Here is a 21,282-nt window from a genome sequence, read left to right as displayed (position 1 = left end):
TAACTTTATTATTCACATTAATTTTTTTTTCTGTATTTCTATCTTTCTATCCTCTGTTGATTACATTTGGCTAGTACTACTCTTTATTTCACCAGATGGCTCTGTATGCCTGAGGGGGAAGTTCTTCATGCTAGCGTTTTCATTTTTCTCTTTATCCTTCACATTGCTAGAAGTCTTACAACTGCTCTGTAAGTAAAAAACTTCTGGATGGGTGGAGTAATGTCAATAATTTAACACAATAAGTGATTCTGATGTTTGTTATCTCTCTCTCTCTCTCTCTCTCTCTCTTTTTTTTTTTTTTTTTGCCTGTGACTTATTTTCTTAATAAGGTTTCTTAGGATAATGTTAAAGTCAGTTACCATTTTTTGAACATTTAATGGCCATGTAGTCAAAGAAACCACCAGCTGAAAGATTTGTTTGAAGCCACTTGAAGCAATTGGGGTACTGTGGTCTCTCTGTTCCCGGGGTGCTCAATGGAGATTTCACTTACAGCAGGGAACACATTTTATGGTACTTTTATGTGTTCATCTCTTTCCCTTCCATGGAACTGAGCTCTTGGAAGGCAGGAAAATGTCTCTGGCAGAGCTGGGCCCACAAGGCGTTCAGCGAGTATTTGACCTAATGCCCTGTGTTTCACACCACTGTTTTCAAGAAGACCACGTCTTCTTTCATCAGCATGGTGTTTCTCACACTAGAGGCCAGGGGTGTATGTGGGAGAGGAGTTTCCATGCCTTCTCCTGAGGGTTTATCACAACTTTTCAGATGCCCCTTTTCGTTTAATTAAATGAAAAAAAAATTACTGTGAATCATCAGGATGAATACGTTAGCAATATGGTTCTGCTAAAGCAATGGTGGTTAACTCTAAATTCAGCCCTGCTCGGACAGGCCCACGAAAACTTCTTCTGGTGTGTTCCAGGGGTCTGAAGGTTCGTGGTGGAGGATGAGCTGTCAGGATACCACTTTCTTCTTGGAAATGCCTCCCTCAGTGCTCTTTGTCAGGCATCCCTGTGGCACTTACCCCTCTGTGTGTTATGTTGGATTTCCCTCTGGCTCTGTGTCCCCCTCTTCCAGAGTTAGCCCATTTCCACAGTGCTTTCACACTATGGTGCAACACTCACTGAGCTATGGGATAACCTGGGAATAGGTGTTCATAAGTCTTTCTCTCTTACTGGACACTGAACATCAGCAGTTCGGGGAACCTTTCCAGCTTTGAGTCCCGAGTAACCAGCTCTCCCAGCACAGTGCATGGTAAGGTGGTCAGATCGAGTCCCGAAGTAACTAGAATGGATGCAGGCAAACACATTTTAAAGGTCTCCTCATTCTTTTGAGATGAGACCCATGTGGTCATTGATTCTTCATTTCTGAAAGTATTTTTTGTTTTCCCCAAGTTGGTCTTAGAGGTATTTGTACCTATTCTTGTCTTTCAATATGCTGAGCATGAGTCTTCTAACCCGTGTCTGATTCTGATATACTTGGCTCTGTTTCAGCTCCCTGTTTCTTTTTCTTTCTTTCTTTCTTTTTTAAACATTTTTATTTATTTTTGAGACACAGAGTCAGAATGAGCACGAGCAGGGGAGAGGGAGAGGGAGACGCAGAATCCGAAGCAGGCTCCAGGCTCTGAGCTGTCAGTGCAGAGCCTGACGTGGAGCTCAGACTCATGGACCCTGAGATTATGACCTGAGCCAAAGTCGGATGCCCAAGTGACTGAGCCACCCAGGGGCCCCTCTGCTCCTGTTTCTAAGTAGGCTGTTCCATATTGCTTGGTTTCCTCATGTGCTTGGTTATGTCTTACTCCCAGCTGATGAATGTGTTTTCCAAGTTATTTGTTAGAGTGCCCAAGTCCTAGGATGAACCTCCAGAGAAGTCTGTGTGAGTTTGCTGGGAGACGGAGGGCAGTTTCAGTCTGAAACCAAGCAAGCTTGGTTTGATGTTCTCTGGCTCATCCAGGTGTGAGGCGCAAAGGGCTGTGTTGTGGACATCATTTCTCAGGATGGGCCCGTTTCTTAAATTTCCTTTTCTTTTATTTGAAACTACTTTGGCCTTTTCTGTAGTGCTCTAAGCTTGGGGACAGGCAGTTTTAATGCTAGTTATTTTTCTGATAAGGTGCTAGCACTTTGGGACCCCTGTCTACATCTGAGGAGGATCTCCTAGCAGGTCTTGGATGGATTTTGGGCCTTGAACCCTGGCTCCTTCACTCCCCTTTCCCAGGGCTGCAGACTAAAGCCTCAGTACATGTGCCCGCACTTCTCCAGGTTCTCCCCAAGACTAGACCAGGCGTTCCTTGCTTTTAAAAATTTTTAAGTGTTCTGAGAACCATTTTTACAAGTTTATAGGTTTAGAAACTTTATTACAAGTTTTTTTTTATTTAAATATATTTGACATATATCATTGTACAAATTTCAGGTGTTCAACATGTTGATTTGTTGCATGTATATATTGTAATATAATGGCCACCATAGCAATAGTTAGCTCCTCTGTCCCTCACAGAATTATCATTTCTTTTAAAAAAAAAATTTTTTTTTTTACATTTCTTTATTTTGAGAGACAGAGAGCACAAGTGCGGGAGGGGCAGAGAGAGAAGGAGACACAGAATCCGAAGCAGGCTCCAGGCTCTGAGCTGTCAGCACAGAGCCCAACGCGGGGCTTGAACTCACAAACTGCGAGATCATGACCTGAGCCGAAGTCGGACAGTTAACTGACTGAGCCAGCCAGGCGCCCCTATCATTTCTTTTTTGTGGTGGGGATAATTTGAAGATCTAGTCTGTTAGCTAGTTTGATGTTTATAATACAGCATTACTGTTTATATTCACTATATCATGTGTTAGATCTCTAGGACTTATTGTTCTACTTCTAATTCTTTAGTCTTTTACAGGTACTTCCTCTAACTTCCCGCACTCCCCAAAAGAAATATGCATTTTGACTGCATCTGACTTCTGACTTCTGACTTCTCTCTCTTCTTTCTTTTTCTTTCCCTTTCTTTCTAACGTCCCTCTTCCTCCCCTTCCTTTCTTTTTCCTTTCCCCTTTCTTACATTCTTCCTCCTTCTTTTCCTTCCTTCCTTCCTTCCTTCCTTCCTTCCTTCCTTCCTTCCTTCCTTTTTTTCCCTTCCTTCTGCCCAGCAGGTGAATTATGAATAACCTAGCCTACTATTTCTGGAAATAGAAGGTCTAAAAATCAATTTAAAAATAGAAAATTATTAACTGAGTATAAGCCTCAAATAGTCTTAATATAAGCCTTAAAATAGTCTTTCCTTTTTAGTCTTCTTTAAAACTTCTTAATTGGGGTGGATAATGTAGATCTGAAGTCAGTATAAAAATAGGTCATTCAGATATTTCAGGTGAAAAGATGCCCGCAAATGACCCCCAATTATAGAAACTTCCCTAGAGATGAGTACCTTGAGTGATTGGCTGAACTTAGTAAAATTTATTCATTAAATTTACCATCAAGACACTTCCTGTTGTGAGAAACAGAAGTCTAACTTAAACTAGCTTAAGCCTCAAAGAGTATTTATTAGCTCAAATTGAAAGTCTTGAGATGAATGGCTTCAGGTACAGCTGGATCAAGGAACTCAAGTATTGCCATTAAGCTTAGTGTCTATCTTTTGTCTGTTCTGTGTTAGCTTCACTCTCTGACTTGCTCTCTTATGATGGCAAGGTGGCTTTCACAGACTCCAGACTCACAGCCTTTGCTTTAAGTCTATGATCTGCAAACTTTGTTGATTATGTATCCAATGGTAAAAGTTAAGCACATTATTTATAAATTATATGCATTATATACCACTGTTATTCCATGTTGTATTAATTATTAGTAGAGTTCAGTTTTTTTTTTTTTTAAGGTAAAGAATAAAATAGGGGCACCTGGCTGGCTCAGTAGAGCATACGACTCTTGATCTCAGGGTAGTGAGTTTGAGCTGCATGTTGGGTGTAGAGTTTATGTAGAATAAAAGATTAAAGTATAAAACACATTTAAAAAAGGAAAGAATAAAATAGAAGTACTAATACTTTCTATACTGCCAGTGGATTGTTTTGCACGCCCCAATTCGACAACAACTTAGTTGGAAGGATGGCATTTCTCCCATCAGATATAATCACAGTCTTGTGACCATAACTCATTGGTTCTTTTTGGCCTAGCTTGAGTCACATGCCCATTTCTGAGTCCACTGTCCTCAAAATAGTTAGTAAAAGAAAACTTTACTAATGTAAGGTGACACAAATAATTGACTAGGCATAAACAGATACTATTTTAACTTTTTAAAGGTATCTACATTTTGAATCTTGTAATCACTGCTGTATAATCTAAAGAAGGGGCATACTCATTGAGTACAGCATTATAGAACAAAGATTCTCTATTTTCATGGCAATATAATTCCATTAGTCTTTGCTAAATTTCTGTGGTTTCATACCTGGAGTATCATGAAACTATCCTATCTAGTTTTTGTTAGTATTCCAGTGACAGGTGAATGCTATATGTTGAGAGGTAGGAATTGATGAGTCTTGCAAATAAAATCCTGTTCTTACAAATTTTTTGAGAGTGGCTATTTTGAACAAGATGAAAAACTATGTGGAAAGGCAGGTGATAGAGGGTCCTGAATAATTTTCAGATTTCTAAAGAGAAAAGGAGGTTACTGTTTGGAGAGAGAATTTTGCTTGTAAGAATGGGTAAAGAACACAAATGGAAAGCATTATTCAGAAACTCTCTGATGAACAAGATGTTCTGCTAATTTAAAAATTGGTCTTGTGTGGCAGAAATGCAATGGCTCATCTTGATTCTGAGGTGAAAGAGGAATGTCTGCGGGAAGACCTGAAGTTTTATTTCATGAACCCTTGTGAAAAATACCGAGCCCGACACCAGATCCCGTGGAAGCTGGGGCTGCAGATTTTGAAGATAGCCATGGTCACCACGCAGGTAACTCACATTATCAGTTTGTTCACGGATTTTTTTTTTCCCTTACCACAAGGTGAAACAGTTTTCAGGTGTTCCGCCCTTAACTTTTGTTCTGAAAAGTCCACACTCAAGTTCATAAAACTGTAAAATTATGTTGACTCTGGAGGGCAGAGGGTAGGTTGAAGTTCAGTTTTGATGAGGACCTTGTTTTAGTAAGGGATTATGAGGTAAATACAGATAAATCATAGATCTGTATAGAATAGTAGACCTGTATGTCTGTGGGGGTGGGGGTGGAGTTCTGTATCCGAGTGAAGCACGTAGACTGGCAAAATCTGCTCAATCCCAGGTGATGGTGTCCTTTGAATTTCTCATCTTCATTCAAATACACTTTTGAAATCCGCATTTTTAACTGTTCTGTGTTGGGATTTATCAGAACACTGTCTCCCTTCCATCAGTAGCTAAGTGCTTTAAGTAAATGCTTACCCACCTCCACCCCATCTAGCAGGACCACACAAAGGCTACACACTGGGATCTTCTGTTGAGTTTCATATTTTTTTAAGTTATTTATTTTTGAGAAAGAGAGAGAGAAGCCCAAGCAGGTTCTGGACCGTCAGCACAGAGCCTGATGCAGGGCTCAAATTCACGAACCGTGAGATCATGACCTGAGCTGAAATCAAGAGGCAGACGCTTAACCAACTGAGCCACCCAGGTGCCCTTATATCCTTGAGACTTAATCACCAGCATCACTACAGCCATCAAAGTTGTCATCTAGTTTTTGAGACTGTGGTTTGGAACCAGTTTTTTTTTTTTTTTTTTTTTTGAGGGGGGTGCCTCTCTAGGTAAGTACATTTAAAATGCATACCCTTTTAGAAACTCTACTGATTTGGGGTATTTGGTTCCAGAATGAAATAATCATTCTGTTATCCATGCAAAGATGTTTATAAAGATGTTATTTCTGGAGGCACCTGGGTGGCTCAGTCGACTGAGTGTCCGACTCTTGATTTCCGCTCAGGTCATGACCCCAGGGTTGTGGGATCCATGCTGAGCATGGAGCTTGCTTGAGATTCTCTGTCTCCCGCTGTCCCTCTCCCTACTTGCTCTAATAAATAGAAATTAAAAATTAAACAATATTTTTTAAAAAGATGTTATTTCTGGAACACAAAAATAAATACCTTGCTAAAAATACCTTCATATAGTCTTAGAGATGAGAGGAAGTTCCTGCTGTAACTGAAGTTGCATCTTTATTCTGTGATCATAAAGAGGGTATTCCACTGTATAACATACTTTCAGTGCATCAAGTTTTAGGGTAACCAAGTTGCTTTAAAACAAGCTTAAAAAAAACCAACAAAATTGAGATACAGGGCCACTGTTAAATATGTATGCTTGACTTTCTCCATTTAAAATTATTTTTCATTTTAATTCTTGGTCTTGAAGTCTTACTTTTGGCATCCTATAAAGTGGGTGCATTATTAGTATTACATGGAAGGAGGAGAGATAATGTCCCCTGTTTCATTTGGTTAATTTTAATTGTTTCCCACTTTCTTCTCTGGCCAAACCAGCTTTCCATTCAGCTTCTTGGTCTATTAATGTTACTAGAACTCTAGCTTATCCAGGCACAGAATATCACCATCTTTGACTTACCTTCTTCGTCCTGGTATCTATTAAATCCCCCGGATTCTTCCTTCAAAACCGTGTCAACTTATGTTTTGCCACACTCACTATCTTCTGTCTCTGGCACAGACTCTTCTCTTGTTCATTTAAAGTATGTTTGAAGCACAACCTGTGCTGTGTATTCTGTTGGGAATACAGCTGTCAATACGTTACTGCTGCTGAGATGTAACATGTGGTGTAGCCTTCACCATGTGCCAGACACAAGTGCTTTATGTGTGTTAACTCATTTCATCCTCACCGCAACCCTGTGAGGTGGGGTCAGTTACTGCCCGATTCTTGTGGATGAGGAAATGGGGCCAAAGAGAGGAAGTAACCTGATTGTGACCATTCCGTTGGTAAGTGGTAGAGTCGGATTGGAGCCCCTTGGTCTGACTCTGGAGTCTGCATTCTTATTCTCAGATTGTTTTTATTCCAGACCTGGGTCCTGTTCTCATTGTGCAGTCTAGGAATACAGGCAAGTTAACCAGGCTGCTTCCAGACTTTGTCTTATACCTCCCTTTATTATCTACATACATACCAGTCTGTTAAATGCTAATATCAAATGAATTCTTCTTAGAATGCCTTCATTGGGTCACTCTCCTGCTCAGAAACTTTTATGGTACCCATTTCCTGCAGAAGAAAATCTTGACTGTGTAGCTTGAAATTTAGATTTCCACAGTCTCCTTCAACTTGCCCTTCCAATGGGCTTTCATCTGTTGTTTCCTGCCCAGATCCCAGCCAGGTGGATGCACCCAGGGATTCTCATCCCCGCCCTGTTTGCTCCACCAAATCCAGAGTGGACTTTTCTCCATCATCTTGCAGGTGCCATTGGAAGTCCCCCACCAGTCTTGCCTGACCACTCAACACGTGGCTTTCCTTGGCACACTAGTCCCCCTTGCTGTCTATCTCACTGCTTTCACTTTTAGGAGACTGTTTCTGGGAATTGATGGTTTACTTATTCTGTGAGTGTACCCTGTCTCCCCTGACAAAGTTGAGAGGGATTCAACTCTTGCTCCGCTGGAGGATCATTCTAATAAGTTTTGCTACCTGGGTGATATCTAATTGGAGCAGATTTCTCAAATACCTTTCTTTCCTTCAAATCCCACTTGTCCTTCCTCCTCTTTTTCTGTCTCTTAATACTCCATCCTCAAGTCTAATGAGATGGGTGGCATTTTATCAGGGTTGATGAGAAGGAAACTTTTTTTTTAAAGACATTCCTATTCTGCGTTCTGCAGTAATTTATAACCTTCAGAGAGATGTTCACATTCTTTTGCTCGTTCTATGCTTTCCCTCCCATATTCTTTGTACATTATTAGAGCAATATCTTTTTTTTTTTTTTTTTTTTTTTACCTGGTACAGAATATTTTCTCCTACACTCATTTCACAATCAGGTCTTAAATTCATAATTTTGCCAGGCTGCACTTAATGTGTAAGAATTTTTCTGACTTATATCATAGTTTCAGCAAATCTTAAGGGCTAGTTGATGGGGCTATTTTTCTGTCAACTATTTTTCTGTCAACTATTTGACCAATTGCGTCATCTCCTTACTCTTGCCCCATAGGGAGTGTAGGGTTCTGCCATAGCAGGACTGGGACTTATGATCTCCTCCCTAGGGTTTCTCTTCTCTACTAACAGATGCTTTGAAAATCCCAACCTTAATCTGATGCTGGGCCACATAGGTGGATCTTAGCTTGTTCTCTGAATAATAGAATGGAGGAGATTTCTTGTTCCTGATGCCAGATGGGAGTGGTTCTGTTCTCTCATTCCCAAAGTTGAGTTGATGAGCTTTGAGTTTAAATAAGGTGGTAGCTTAAAAAGGCAGCAAATAGTATGCCACATTCTTGGTTAAGTTATCCATTCCCCACACAGTGTGTGTGTGTGTGTGTGTGTGTGTGTGTGTGTGTGTGCGCGCGCCATGAGTGTGCACATGCATGTTTAAGCTTCAGTCTGAGTGTGGGAGGATTGGGTTGAATATCGCTGCTTCTAGAGTGAAGTTGGCAGTATCTCCGTTTGAGAAGAAGGGTGGCCAGGTGGTCAACAGGATGAACGTGGAAACCTAATAGATGTATTTGTATCCTCATTCTGATACCTTCTAGCTGTTCCAACCTGGATAAATTCCTTGACTTCAGACTTCATGTGTGCAAAATGGGATTATATTTATCAACGGATTCAGTATTTGACTCTGACATTGTGATGGGTACTATTCCAGTTCCTGAGTAGAGGTGAAGAAAAGAAAAGAAAAAAAAAATCCTGTCCTTGTGGAGCCCAGTGTAATATCCTCCTCATAGGGTGTTGGATAGTTAAGTAAAAAAAAAAAAAAAAAAAAAAAGTAACTTTTAGGCACAGTCCCTGGCACTCAATAGTAAGACCTGTTCTGTTATTCAACACTATGCAACTCGATCTTGCTCACATTGTATCCCAGCTCAGCACAGAGTAAGCACACGGCAGACTTTGATTGAAGAACTTAATTCATGTGTGTGTATACCAGTTTTGTTTTTTTGTTTTTTTTCATTTGTGTATCAGTTGTTAGTAAAACTTTGAAACAATCATGTGGGTATGGGTTCCCTGGTTTACTTTCGGCTTTCAAAAAGCAACCTGACCTTTTCCGGCATCTCCTACGGGCACCACTGACAGATGTTATGTGCTCAGAAAAGCCTTTAGTTTTCCATTGCCTGATTGCCAGCACAGGTTGGATGAGGTGGGGCTTCTTTTCTGATATTTTCCTTAGACTGGCTGGGCTTTAACAATTGCTCAATCCTTTGACTTAGTATTTGAGGAATGTGACCTGGTGAGGCTCAGATGCTAATGAGTGTCATCTAAGTACATTCTCAAACAGTAGTTGCAATTCTGGGGAAGCTAGCACCTAAATTCTTTTCCATAAGAAGAGTCCCAAAGACAAATTCTTCGATGGAGGGAAATTGCATAGTATAGTCAAGTGACTTTGGAGTTAGACCTGGCTTTCATTCTAGTTAGGTGCCTTAGGGCAATTTAATGTGGCTAAGTCTCAGTTTCCACATTTGTAAAGTGAGGATGACCACCTTATCTTGTGTTAGCAACTGAGATAGTGCTTGTAATGCAGTTAGTAAAGTGCCTGGACTATAATAATTGCTGAAAAATGGTAGCTGTTACTTTTAATTATTCAGCCTTTCCAAAAAGTCAGGCAAAATTTAAAAGCTAAAAAATTAAAATCACTAAAAAACAACGTGTGCGTTGGCAGATGCAGATTAACGTTTGTTTCACCTGAAAGATTCATGAGTTGATGTCTTGTTCAGAGCCACGCAGTCTGTCATATCCAAACATGGGGTGACAGCAAATAACAGAAGGGCCACAGTCATCTAGACGACTTGGTGAAGAAACCAAGTCCCAAGTCATTTTGGGTATTTGGTGGGATGAAGACTTGGGGCAAAATTTTTGGACTTGTATTGTCTTCAAAGCAGATGAGAAGATGAAGTGAGTAGATGGGGAAGGATGTGGGGGACAGGACTTATGAAGGTTTGACTTGTCTTCTGCCATTGCACGTGTGTGCACGTGCATGTGTGCATGAGAGAGAGGGAAGGAGAGGTTGTTGATGTGTGTAGCCGAGTGTGTAATTTCCTGGGTTTTTTTGGTAAACATTTACTGCCTGCTAATTGTCCCCACTTATTGGACTCCAAGAAAGGCAGGGAGAACACATTCCCTCCTGATAAAGAGAGAGAGCCCTTGGTGCCCACGCTCAGGCTGGGATACAGCATAAGGGAGAATAAGTGGGAGTTTTATCCCCAGAAGGTGGGTGCTTGGTGACAGTGAATGGGTTTGACCTCCGGGAGGTAAAACAATCCCAGTGGTCATTTCCTCTAATTTTACACTATTTTGAATTGCTGATCTAGCTTGACGAGGTTGTTCTTCTTTGGGACTTGTATTTTGACACTAACGTGGTTAGTAAACACCAAAGCAGTGAGATTTTTCTTGCTGATGTTTGGGGGGGGGGGTGTGTGTGTGTGTGTGATGATAATAAGAATGCATTTGCCTGCCCTGGTAAATGGTAAAAATTACATCTTCCTATTTGATTTCCTTTTCTAGCTTGTTCGTTTTGGTCTAAGTAACCAGCTCGTGGTTGCTTTCAAAGAAGAGAACACTGTTGCTTTTAAGCACTTGTTTCTGAAAGGATATTCTGGCACAGATGAAGATGACTATAGTTGCAGTGTGTATACCCAAGAGGAGGCCTACGAAAGCATCTTTTTTGCTCTCAGTCAGGTAAGAGTTTTGTTGGGAATGACTTATGCTTTAAGAATATATTGACACTTGACCTTGTTGTTTTAGCAAAAAAAAAAATATATATATATACACACACACACACACACACACACACACACACACACACACACACATTAAATTATTCTAATTTAAATTTTGCAGTCTGCCAAAAAATGTTCATTGCTATTTCTCTGGCTACATTTCCACACAATACCTTTTGCCTGCGTGACATTTTTCTTAAAGGTTTATGTTTTTTATTTGTCCCTTTATTCCCACTACTTTTGGGAGATTACTCCAGTTCAAATAGCCAAGAGTAGATTTATAATCTCAGAAGATTTGATGAATGAGATACCAAATCTAAGATTCTAGGATCTCGGTTTTGATGTTTTACCATTAGTAAGCCTAGCTGAATCTTATGAATATAGAGTAGGATATGATATAGTTGTATCTAAGCAGGTATTGAGAAACCAGATTGATGGACCTTGAAGAAAGCATTTAGGGGAGAGAGATCGTTAATCTTATTTTTTCTTTTTCTCCTTCAATAAATATTTGGGGGCTTAGTATGTACGAGTACTGTTCTAGACACTGGGAAAACATCATGAATACAATGAACAAAAGCCCCGTTCTTATAGAACTTAATTCTGGAGGAGAGAGCCACACAAATGAAGTGAAATAGGTAGCACTGAATGCTAGCTGCCTGAAAACACCACCTGGAAAACATGTTGGTAAAACTGAGCTTGTTGACGGAAATACAGGAGACACTCCCTTGACTACTCATCAGTGCCTTGGGTGAAGAGGGCAAAGTCCAAATACAGATTTTGAAGTCTGATTTAGGGTGGGTCTTTCAATGTGAGGGGAGAGCTCTATTAGAATTGGCTAAAGACATGATGCCATGGTTTCAGATTGGTGGACACAACAAGGTGAGGGTTTGTGGGGAGAGGGGCATGGTTTCAAAGAGTCTTGGAATTAATTAGACTAAATCTTCAAATTGATGATCGGTCTAAATGAGTTGTTTTGGATGTTCCTGAAATAAACAATAGAGTTATTTGTAGCTGTTATGTTCCTGGACAAAAGTTTCCTGGAATGATAGACATGTTAATGAAGCCCTGTTAGTGCAGATAGGCAGATGGTAGCGTCCTGTTGACGAGAGCTACTGTAAGTTCATATAAGATAATGTAAGTTGTGTTCATTACTGTGAGCTGTGGGGTGTGGATGGCTTGGGTCCTGAGTGGTATGTCAGAAAGTGATAACTGCTGTGAAATAAAACAGAGGAGGAGACTGGCAGTGCCTGGTGGAGCCTGTGTGCTGCTGATGGATGTTTGCAACTTTCACTGGGTAGTAAGGGAAAGGCCTGGCTGAAGCGGTGATATTTGACTCAAGATCTGAAGGAGTGAACCAGCAATTAGATAACACCGGGTTCTAGGCAGAAGGAACAGCAAAGGCCCAGGCAAGAATGTGCCTGGTGAGCTCCAGGAACCGCCTGGAGGCCAGTGTGGTTTTCTAAGATGGGGGTTGGAGCCAGGGGACAGTAGTCTGCTGTGAGGTCAGGGCACCTCAGCTTTGGCTCTCAGTGAGGGGGGAGCCTCTGTCGGCATGTTTACTTGGGTTCTGAGTTCCGTGAGGCAGGGTGTTTCCTGCCCAACCTGAGAAAATCACCTTGTGGTATTTTACACGGGGGAGTTCCATTGAGGGCTTTGATATACACAATTTAAAATAGCTAAAAGTGTATTCCATATGTTGTAACTTCTGATGAAACTCTTAAAAGCTCATAAGTATTTTTATTTAACTATTCTTAATAGTATCATCAGCTAAAGAACATATCCCTGGGGACCCTTGGTTATGGAGAAAACGAAGACAATAGAATTGGCTTAAAAGTCTGTAAGCAGCATTACAAGAAAGGGACCATGTTTCCTTCTAATGAGACACTGAATATTGACAGCGACATTGAAGTAGGTAATGTGGTGATAATTTCATTATATGCCTTTATCATCTTCTGCGGTAAGAACAAACATCCCCTCATGTGCTGACAGCTCAAATGGATCAACTTTGCTTCGCTAAGCTAACTAACATAGTTGGGGCTTTAACATATGCCTGCAAAGGGCGCTGCCTCAGGAAACTGCAGGTTTACTGCCATAGGACTGGGGAGCATTTATGGAACTTCTTGGTACAACTCAAGATTGTTGGGGGGGGGGGGAGTTGAGGTAAATGCACAGGTGTTTCCTGTTTGTTAAGGTTTTCCCTCCATGAGGAGGCAATTAGGCTTTTGAAAAAAAAATAAGAGTCTATATTTATAAATGAAATAATGCATGTTAAAATGTTTGGTGCTCTTGCTATTATATGTTAAATACATTCATGTTCTTCAAAGATGAATTGTGGTTAGCAACTCATTTTCTCTTTTAGGAGATGGCTTGGCAAAAAGTCAGTATCTAATCAAGTAGAAGTATTTTGTGCCATTCTGTTAAGAATTTAAAAGCACATCATATGTAAATGCAAAGTGGTTGACTTAAGACTCTGGAGGGGGGGTGGTTGTCATTCATTTAACAAATCTCTGCTGTATACTTACTGTGCCCAAGGCACTTCCTGTTTTATGTACTGGGGTTATGTGCTACAAAGATTGATCAGTCATGACTCCTCAAGAAGTGAACAGTTCTGGAGTAGGGGTCCTAGGAGCATTTTAATTGTGAGATGGTTTTATGAAAAAGAGAGTATTGCACGGTTCATTTGACCATACTTCCTACAATCCAATTTAGGACACTTTGGTAAAATAATAGAAGAACACCCTATAAAACAGAGGTTCTGAGGGATGCCTGGGTGGCTTAGTCGGTTAAGCGTCTGACTCTTGATCTCAGCTCAGGTCTTGATCTCAGGGTCATGAATTCAAGCCCTGCGTTGGGCTCTGCACTGAGTGTGGTGCCTACTTCAAACCAGAGGTTCTGAGTCTGTTTCCACAGGCTTCCTGTTCAGAAACTCTTCATGAGTAAATTTGTCCCATGCTCTTGACTCTGAAGGAAACAGACCATAAGCCAGGACTATCAAAGGTCCCAGGTTGCTTTCAGAGATCATCAAGGTGTCAGTGGTGTGGTTCTGTGGCCAGCAGCCTTGAAACACCCCTTGTCCTCTTAAAAATGTGTGACTTAATTAAGATGCATCTTACCACTATTTTCCAGTGATTCATATGCCATTTTCCTCAATTGATTTTTCTTGGAAAATTGATGAAAGAAATGTGGCCAACGTCAGTCTCAGTGGCTAGGCAAGACAGGCATTGCCAGACAGCAGGATTTATTACCTGACCACTGGGCAGTAGTATCCTTGTTCATTTTCCTTCTATCAGAATATGAAGTAGTTTTAACCAAATGGAGAGAAGTTGGTTTTTAATTTGACTTTATTTTAAGAGAGACTGTTTTAGCAAGTTAGTTGTATTTTTGACTTATTAAATGTAACTTGTCAAAGAGAACCTTTTGACATATCTATTCAAAAGATGTAAAGAATATTCTTAAAATACTTGATACCGAATTTTAGACTTTCTTTTCTCAGACACACTGGAGGAAGCCTGCACATGATAGAAGTAGGAATTGAGTTAGACTCCATTGGTGAGGCAATTGGTGAGTTTGTATAGGTGAATTAGTAGAAGCTGTTCTAGATTACCTATTCATGAGTTTTGCATCATCTTTATTATTAAGATAATCATCCTTTGGTGTGCTCAGCCTGTATGCCCACTTTCTGTGTGGGTCTGTATTTAGTTGCATGATTGAATGTGCATTTCAAGCTAAGGGTTTCCCTTAATTCATGCTGTGGACATATCTTGCCTCTAGACCTGTAGCTTTATAGTTTAGCGTCACTGGGGGGACTGTTATAAATCCATTTAAAAATGTTTTTACAACATTTAGATGGCTGTCATTCTAATACAATAGTGCTTCGTTTTCTGTAACACAGATTTTGAATTTCTTATCCTGTCCTTTCTACATGTTCTCAGCATGAGGCATCATGACCATTTCATCATTTTCCTTGTTTTTTAAAGAACATATATAATCTGCCTTCCTTTTATCTCTGAGAGGGTTGTTATTTCATTCACTGCAGTATTCTGCTCTGTAAATCAGGTTCTTTGAGCGATGAGGCTGCTACTCTAATACCAGTTTGTTTCCTTTGAGGTTTGATGTTTTTCTTAGGGCTTTTGCCATCTTTAGGGAAAAAAAACCCCTCAGTTCTTAGGTTTTGTTACTATCAGGTGTTTGGTGGTCTCATTAGCAATGACTGTGACATCAGGTCAGCCGGCCTTCTGAGAGCTCTGAATGTGTATTTAGAAAAAGTGTAACTCCAGAATTACAATAACAAAATTTGAATAACCAAATAGACTTTTTATAAGGTGAATTTTACATGCAGTATAAAATTAACAAATGCTGTTGTATTTCTCTGAATCTAAGATGCCATCAATGTTTTTTAAGACTTCTCTGTTTTAGGGAGGGAGACAAACCATAAGAGAAGAGACTGTTAAATACAGAGAACAAATGGAGGGTTGCTGGAGGGAGGAGGTGGGGGGATGGGCTAAATGGGTGATGGGCATTAAGGAGGGCGCTTGCTGGGATGAGCACTGGGTGTCATATGTAAGAGACAAATCACTGGGTCCTACTCCTGAAACCAAGATGATGCTGTATGTCAGCTAACTTGAAAATAAATTAATACAAATAAAAAAAGACTCTTCCATTTTAGAAATATTTTAAAAGTGAAAAAAACAAGTATCTTAGATTGAGTGAAATACAGGAGAAAAAGACCTAGGGCAGTATCTGGCATAGAGATTTTGAACATGCTCCTCTTTTTGGAGTATAGCCACTTGGCTCAAGTCAATTTAGTTTAAATGTTTTGTTTTCTTTTACTTTATCTTCAAATAAGAATGGTAAAGGTAGAAGGGCCTTAAGTATCATCAGTCTGGCCTTCATTTTACAAGTGAGGAAACTGGTGCTCAGTCACGCTAGGTGGCTAAGCCAAGGTCGTATACTGATCAAGTGATGGTAGGTCTTTGCTGCTCCAAAGCCCAGTGGGAGAAGATGCTTAAAGAATCAGCCATCGAGTCTACCAAGATTCTAGAGCACTTTCTGAGTACCAGGCACTGCAGGAGGCCCGGCGTTTCCATTTCAAAGGCAGCAGGAAGGGGCAGCAACAGCCTGGGCAGGAGTCAGGCAGGCTGGCTTCCCACCAATTCTGTGTCAGAGCTCTGTGACCTTGAAAGGCGCTCACTGTTTCTAGACCTACTTGCTTTTCCTGCCAAGGTGTTGAGCTACACAATGATGAGACTATTTTTATGTGAGGTTCTTGGAATCATTCTTTTATAGTTAACAGCTCATAATTTGTTTTTACTTAAATAAAACATAAGTTTCTTTTCTCTCTTTTATTTTGGAAAGCATCAGACTTAACAGAAAAGTTGCAAAATAGCACAAAGATTTCCTTGTATCCCTTCTTCTAGGTTTTCCGAAGGCTAACGTTTTACCACACTTGCTTTATCATTCTTCCAATGTATAAATATTTCTCCTGAAACGTATAAGAGTAAGGTACAGACATGATGTCTCTTTACCTGTTTAATAGGCCAGTGTACATTTCCCCAAAACACAAACATTTTCCTACATAACCAGCTTCATGTTCAAAAGCATGAAGGAACATGGATACGGCACTAAAATATACAAACGTTATTCACATTTAATCAATTGTCCTATTCTTTATAGAAAAAGAAAACTGCCCACCCATGCCCCCCACCCCCACCCCATGTGCCCGTCCCACACACCCCCTGCCACTTTCCTGGTCCAAGATCACATAATGCATTTAGTTGTCAAATTACTTTAATCTCCTTTAATCTGGAGCAAAATAAAGTTCCTTAACTTTTATTTTTAAATGACCTTGACATTTTAAAAGAGTAGAAAATTCCTCACTGGATTTTTCTGTTTCTTTATGACTTGATTGAGGTTATGCATTTAGGGAAGGAATACCACGCAAACAGTGAGTTATTTCAGGAGGAGCATGATGTCTGTTTATCCCCTTACTGGTGACATTAACTTCGATCATGTGGTTAGAGTGGTAGTTCCAGATTCTCTCCTGGAAAGTTACTGGTCTTGTTACAAAAAATACGGATTTGGGGAGAGATACTTTAAGTACCCTGCTTCTCAGCACACTTTGCCCCACTCCTTTTAGCATTCGATTCTTACCTGAAAAAGTCTTTCTTGTTTCCTTGCCCTAGATTGTGTTCACTTAGACCTCTCCACATACCCTCAGGAGTGGAAGAACTCGTCATTCTTCAGACTGGAATTTTATCGGTAAATACCTTTTTAAGTCTCACTTCCCAGGAGACAAGGATGGGGAAAGCAGAGTAGGATAGTAAGACTATGATAATTTATATCTTGTAATATTTTTTATTCAGGCTCTTACAAGTTGAAATTTCCTTTCATCTCAAAGGCATTGACCTACAGACGATTCATTCCCGAGAGTTACCGGACTGTTACGTCTTTCATAATACGGCAAGTGTCTGTCTTTCTGAAGCTGGTTTTTATTATTTTTTCTCTATTCCTGTTGTAGATGCCAAGTGTAAAACACACCAGCCTGTATACATGTGTAGATGCAGTGGTGTTTAAAACAGCTTAATGACACTTTCTAGCATTGTTGATCCAGAGACCATTATTTTGGAAAATGAAGCAAGCCCTTTCCAGCCTTTTAAAGCCAGATTTCTGGGCTGGAAAGAGGAATTTTCAAAATTGGCTTTGACCTCTTACTCCCCTAATACATTAGAAAAAAAGTTTATGACAAGTATTTTAAGTGTCTAGGATGTTTTTCCTATTTTCAAAGGAAGGTCTTTGCAACTATTGTAGCGAATGTTTTCAAACCTCAAGGCAGAAACTGCCCCCTTGATTGAGGGCCAGTCTGCAAAGGCTTAGTTGTTGCTTCTTTTATTTTGGGAGAAGGTATGTGCAGTAGAAGAGAATGTGTTCATATCTATGAGGAGAATAACTTGACTCCCCATTTCATGGGGTTTCATGCTTTCTCTCCCTCCTTCCCTCCCTCCTTCCCTTTCTCCCTCCCCCCTTTATCGTGGGACAAAACTGAATGCTGAGCTGACAGTTGTTTGTGACACCCTTACAGCAATTCAGAGGAGTGCTCCATTCAACAACAATCAGTAGATACATAATGAGTCCCTCCTACGCACCAGGCATTGACCTGCTGAAGAGGTGTGGTGGCCCTCAGGAAGCTTACAGTCTAGTGGAAGAGATAGACCGGAAGACAAATAAACAAAGAGATAAAAGTAATTATAAGTCTTGAGATGTGGTGAGGAAGAATGTCTCTGGCAGAGAAGAGCATGGTTAACCTCCCTGGGGTGACCTACACATTACAAAACACATTACAAAATCCCCAAATCCTCAGGCCAAGAGCTCACAGGGCTGACTGTGTAGGTGATCTGTAATTAAATCCCCAAGTGCCTGCACATCTCTACACATAAGCCATGTTCTATGTAATCCAAGAATATCACTCGGACCAAACCAGAGGCTGGAGAATTAAACCTGCAGGCCCCATTTCAGTCCCTATGAGCTGTGAGCACACCTTCGCTAAGCCTGGCACACATGGGGCCTCATTCTCCCGTAGGAAAGCCCCCAACGTACTTCTCTCAAGCCTTAAGATACTCAGCACGTATCGCTTGTAAACCAAATGACAGAAACATAATGTGGAAGATTGAGGGCATTTGGAAATCTTAAATCCAGCCTGGAGCTTGGGAGCAGTCTGTCACCTCTGAAAGCATTATACGCAGCATTTGAAGCAAACAGAAAAATAGTTTCCAACCCTAGCAAAGACCTAGAATTTCATACCCAAAGGAGTAAGTTGAAGCCAATGCTTTTAAATTCCATTCAGTATCATAAATGAGATAATTGTATTCCCTTGTCAAAGACTGGTGAATCTTGTTTTTGTTCCTGGGACTAATGGTTGTTGTTTTGCTCCAAGATTTCTCTGAACCTGAATACAACTCAGTACGATGGGTTCAGTAGATTCCACATATCTACCCTTTGGATCATATTCTTTCATTAATAATAGAAACTTGTGGGGCGCCTGGGTGGCTCAGTTGGTTAAGCATCTGACTTTGGCTCGGGTCAAGATCTCACGGCTTGTGAGTTCGAGCCCTGTGTCGGGCTCTGTGCTGACAGCTCAGAGCCTGGAGCCTGCTTTGGATTCTGTGTTTCCTTTTCTCTCTGCCCCTCCCCTGCTCATGCTCTGTCTCTGTGTTAAAAGTAAGTAAACATAAAAAAAAATGAAAAAAAAAAAAGAAACTTGTGAAGGAATCACATGATGAGAACAGTTTCATCAGTACTATTTTTTTTTATTTAAAAAAAAATTTTTTTAATGTTTATTTTTGGGAGACAGACAGAATGGGGGAGGGGCAGAGAGAGAGGGAGACACAGAATCTGAAGCAGCCTCCAGGCTCTGAGCCGGTCAGCACAGAGCCCCACACGGGACTCGAACCCACGAAGCACAGGATCATGACCTGGGCCGAAGTTGGACGCTCAACTGACTGAGCCACCCAGGCACCCCAGAATTATCTTTGAATCGGCATGCTGTTCGGATGCCAGTGATATTTGAAGCAGAGTTTATCTACTATACCATACTTTCCGCTGGGCGGTAACCTTTCCATACATTTGTGTCTCCAGATTACCTTTGACAATAAAGCTCACAGTGGCAAGATCAAAATCTATTTTGGCAGTGATGCTAAAATTGAAGAATGTAAAGACTTGAACATATCTGGATCTAGTAAGTATGTCACATGCTTGCCCGTTGTGAATTATGGATGATCTTTGACACTCATTTTGGGATTCAGGATGTTTAAATGCTTTATTTGGATGGCTATAGGAAGAAAGAGCTCCAGAAAATTATCAAGAATTTAACTCTATACAGAATATCCTAAAGCTTTGCCTTTTTGTTCAGTTCCAGTAGATGTTGATTGATTACACACCTTAAGAGAGAAGGGGTTCCCGGTCGTTAGGATCACTGTTTCTGGGGCCAGACTGCCTGGGTTTGGGTCTTGGTTCTGTTCATTATGCCTGTGATCTTGGACAAATCACTTAACCTATTTCTAAGTACCTTTCTCTATAAAATGAGGGTGATGATAGTATCTGCCTTCCAGGATGCTGAGTATTCAATGGGTTCATATGTCAAGGAAAGCACCGAAAACAAGAGTTGGCACATAGCAGTTGCTGGGCACTATGGAAAAAGGTAGAAAACGCCTTAGTGAGTGAGATCGACCTGCTTGTAGAATCTCTGATGTGTCATGAATAGGAATAAGTGGTGGAGGTGAAAAGGGATGGGGATAAAGAAAGCAAAGGTTAACTTTGGGGGCAGAGTGAGAAAATCTACCAGTGATTGTTGGGGAGGTTATACTTGGAGCTGAACCTTTGACAGCAGGGAAGGATCAAGGCCCTCGGAGCTCAGAGAGCAGCCTGTCCAAACATTGGGTGGTTTACTCGGTGGTTACTCAGGAAACACGTCTTCATCCGTAGTATAAGGTGGACTCTGTGGAACTTCTCACAGAGGGGTCAGGATGGTGTTAATGGATTGTCAGTGTTTTTTCACTTACAAGTTTTGTTGAACTGCATTTGCCTTGGACAGGATTGTCAGAACAACATAAAATGTGAAATACCCATGGTTTTTAACTCTTTTAGTTTTGTTTTAATCTAGATTTGTCGGTGGGCCTGTTGCTTTTTCAGTTATACGATACATCTTAAGGATTCTGAAGGTTTGGTTTCAGTATTTCCATTAACTGACTCAAGGTTCTGGTCCGTGTAGACAGTTTTAGTTTCTTTCTGTTTGAAAGCGGTTCCTCTTTCCCAGCAGACACGCTGCCTCCCACAGAGACACGCAGATCAGCTGCCTAGTCCGGTATAGGTTCAGCTATTTTATGTGAGAAAAGCTAACTTTTGTCACGAATGAAATGTGGTTTGGAACAGTCATTATGACTGAAGCGTTAGTCAGTCAAACGTGTTTCCTTCCTCCCCACAGGGCTGCTAGATGTCGGGGAGTTTTCCTTGCCTATTACTCAAAAGGGAAGAGTTCTGGCTCCCTTCTGTGGCCAATGAAGAGAAATACTAACCTCACAGACCCCTTAGTAGGAATGCTGACATCTGAGTTTCTCCCAGAGCCGTGTCTTTTGAAGAAACCAGATTCTGTTACTAGGAGAATATGAATTTAAAATAAAATGATGTGACATGAAACCCTTAAAAAGTTGAAGTTTGGAAACCAGCTGAGAAAGTGGATCCCCCCCCCACCTTTGTCTATGGAAACTGTCTGCCCTGGCTTTGGGGGATGTGGGACAAAGGCAAGGGTGACATCTAGTGGAATCTTGGTGTTATTTTCCGAAAGTTCTGAGGCTCCTTCGTGTCCATTCACTTACTCTGAGGCTTTTCTCTTCCTCTTGTCATTACCTGTGTTATCACAGGGCGAAATAACTAGGGGTTGTCCATTTTCACAGAGAAACCTCATGTTGCCTTTTATGACTTC

General features: G+C 40.7%; 1 protein-coding gene across 3 annotated transcripts in view; it reads left to right on the top strand.

Moving 5' to 3' along the window:
• Positions 1 to 21,282, top strand: part of MCOLN2 (mucolipin TRP cation channel 2) — a 56,881-nt gene that overhangs the window by 13,940 nt on the left and 21,659 nt on the right. For all 3 annotated transcript variants that reach the window (XM_042997706.1, XM_015536218.2, XM_042997707.1), the window contains exons 2-7: positions 4,746 to 4,905; positions 10,594 to 10,767; positions 12,567 to 12,720; positions 16,991 to 17,066; positions 17,171 to 17,267; positions 19,440 to 19,539. In XM_042997706.1, the coding sequence (XP_042853640.1) occupies positions 4,746 to 4,905; positions 10,594 to 10,767; positions 12,567 to 12,720; positions 16,991 to 17,066; positions 17,171 to 17,267; positions 19,440 to 19,539 (761 nt within the window). The remainder of the gene's footprint in view (positions 1 to 4,745; positions 4,906 to 10,593; positions 10,768 to 12,566; positions 12,721 to 16,990; positions 17,067 to 17,170; positions 17,268 to 19,439; positions 19,540 to 21,282) is intronic.

The sequence above is a fragment of the Panthera tigris genome, chromosome C1 (genome assembly GCF_018350195.1).
Source record: "Panthera tigris isolate Pti1 chromosome C1, P.tigris_Pti1_mat1.1, whole genome shotgun sequence".
NCBI classification, from domain to species: Eukaryota; Metazoa; Chordata; class Mammalia; order Carnivora; family Felidae; genus Panthera; species Panthera tigris.
The sequence above is the reverse complement of the archived record's forward strand: the minus strand, read 5'-3'. Positions and strand labels throughout refer to the sequence as shown.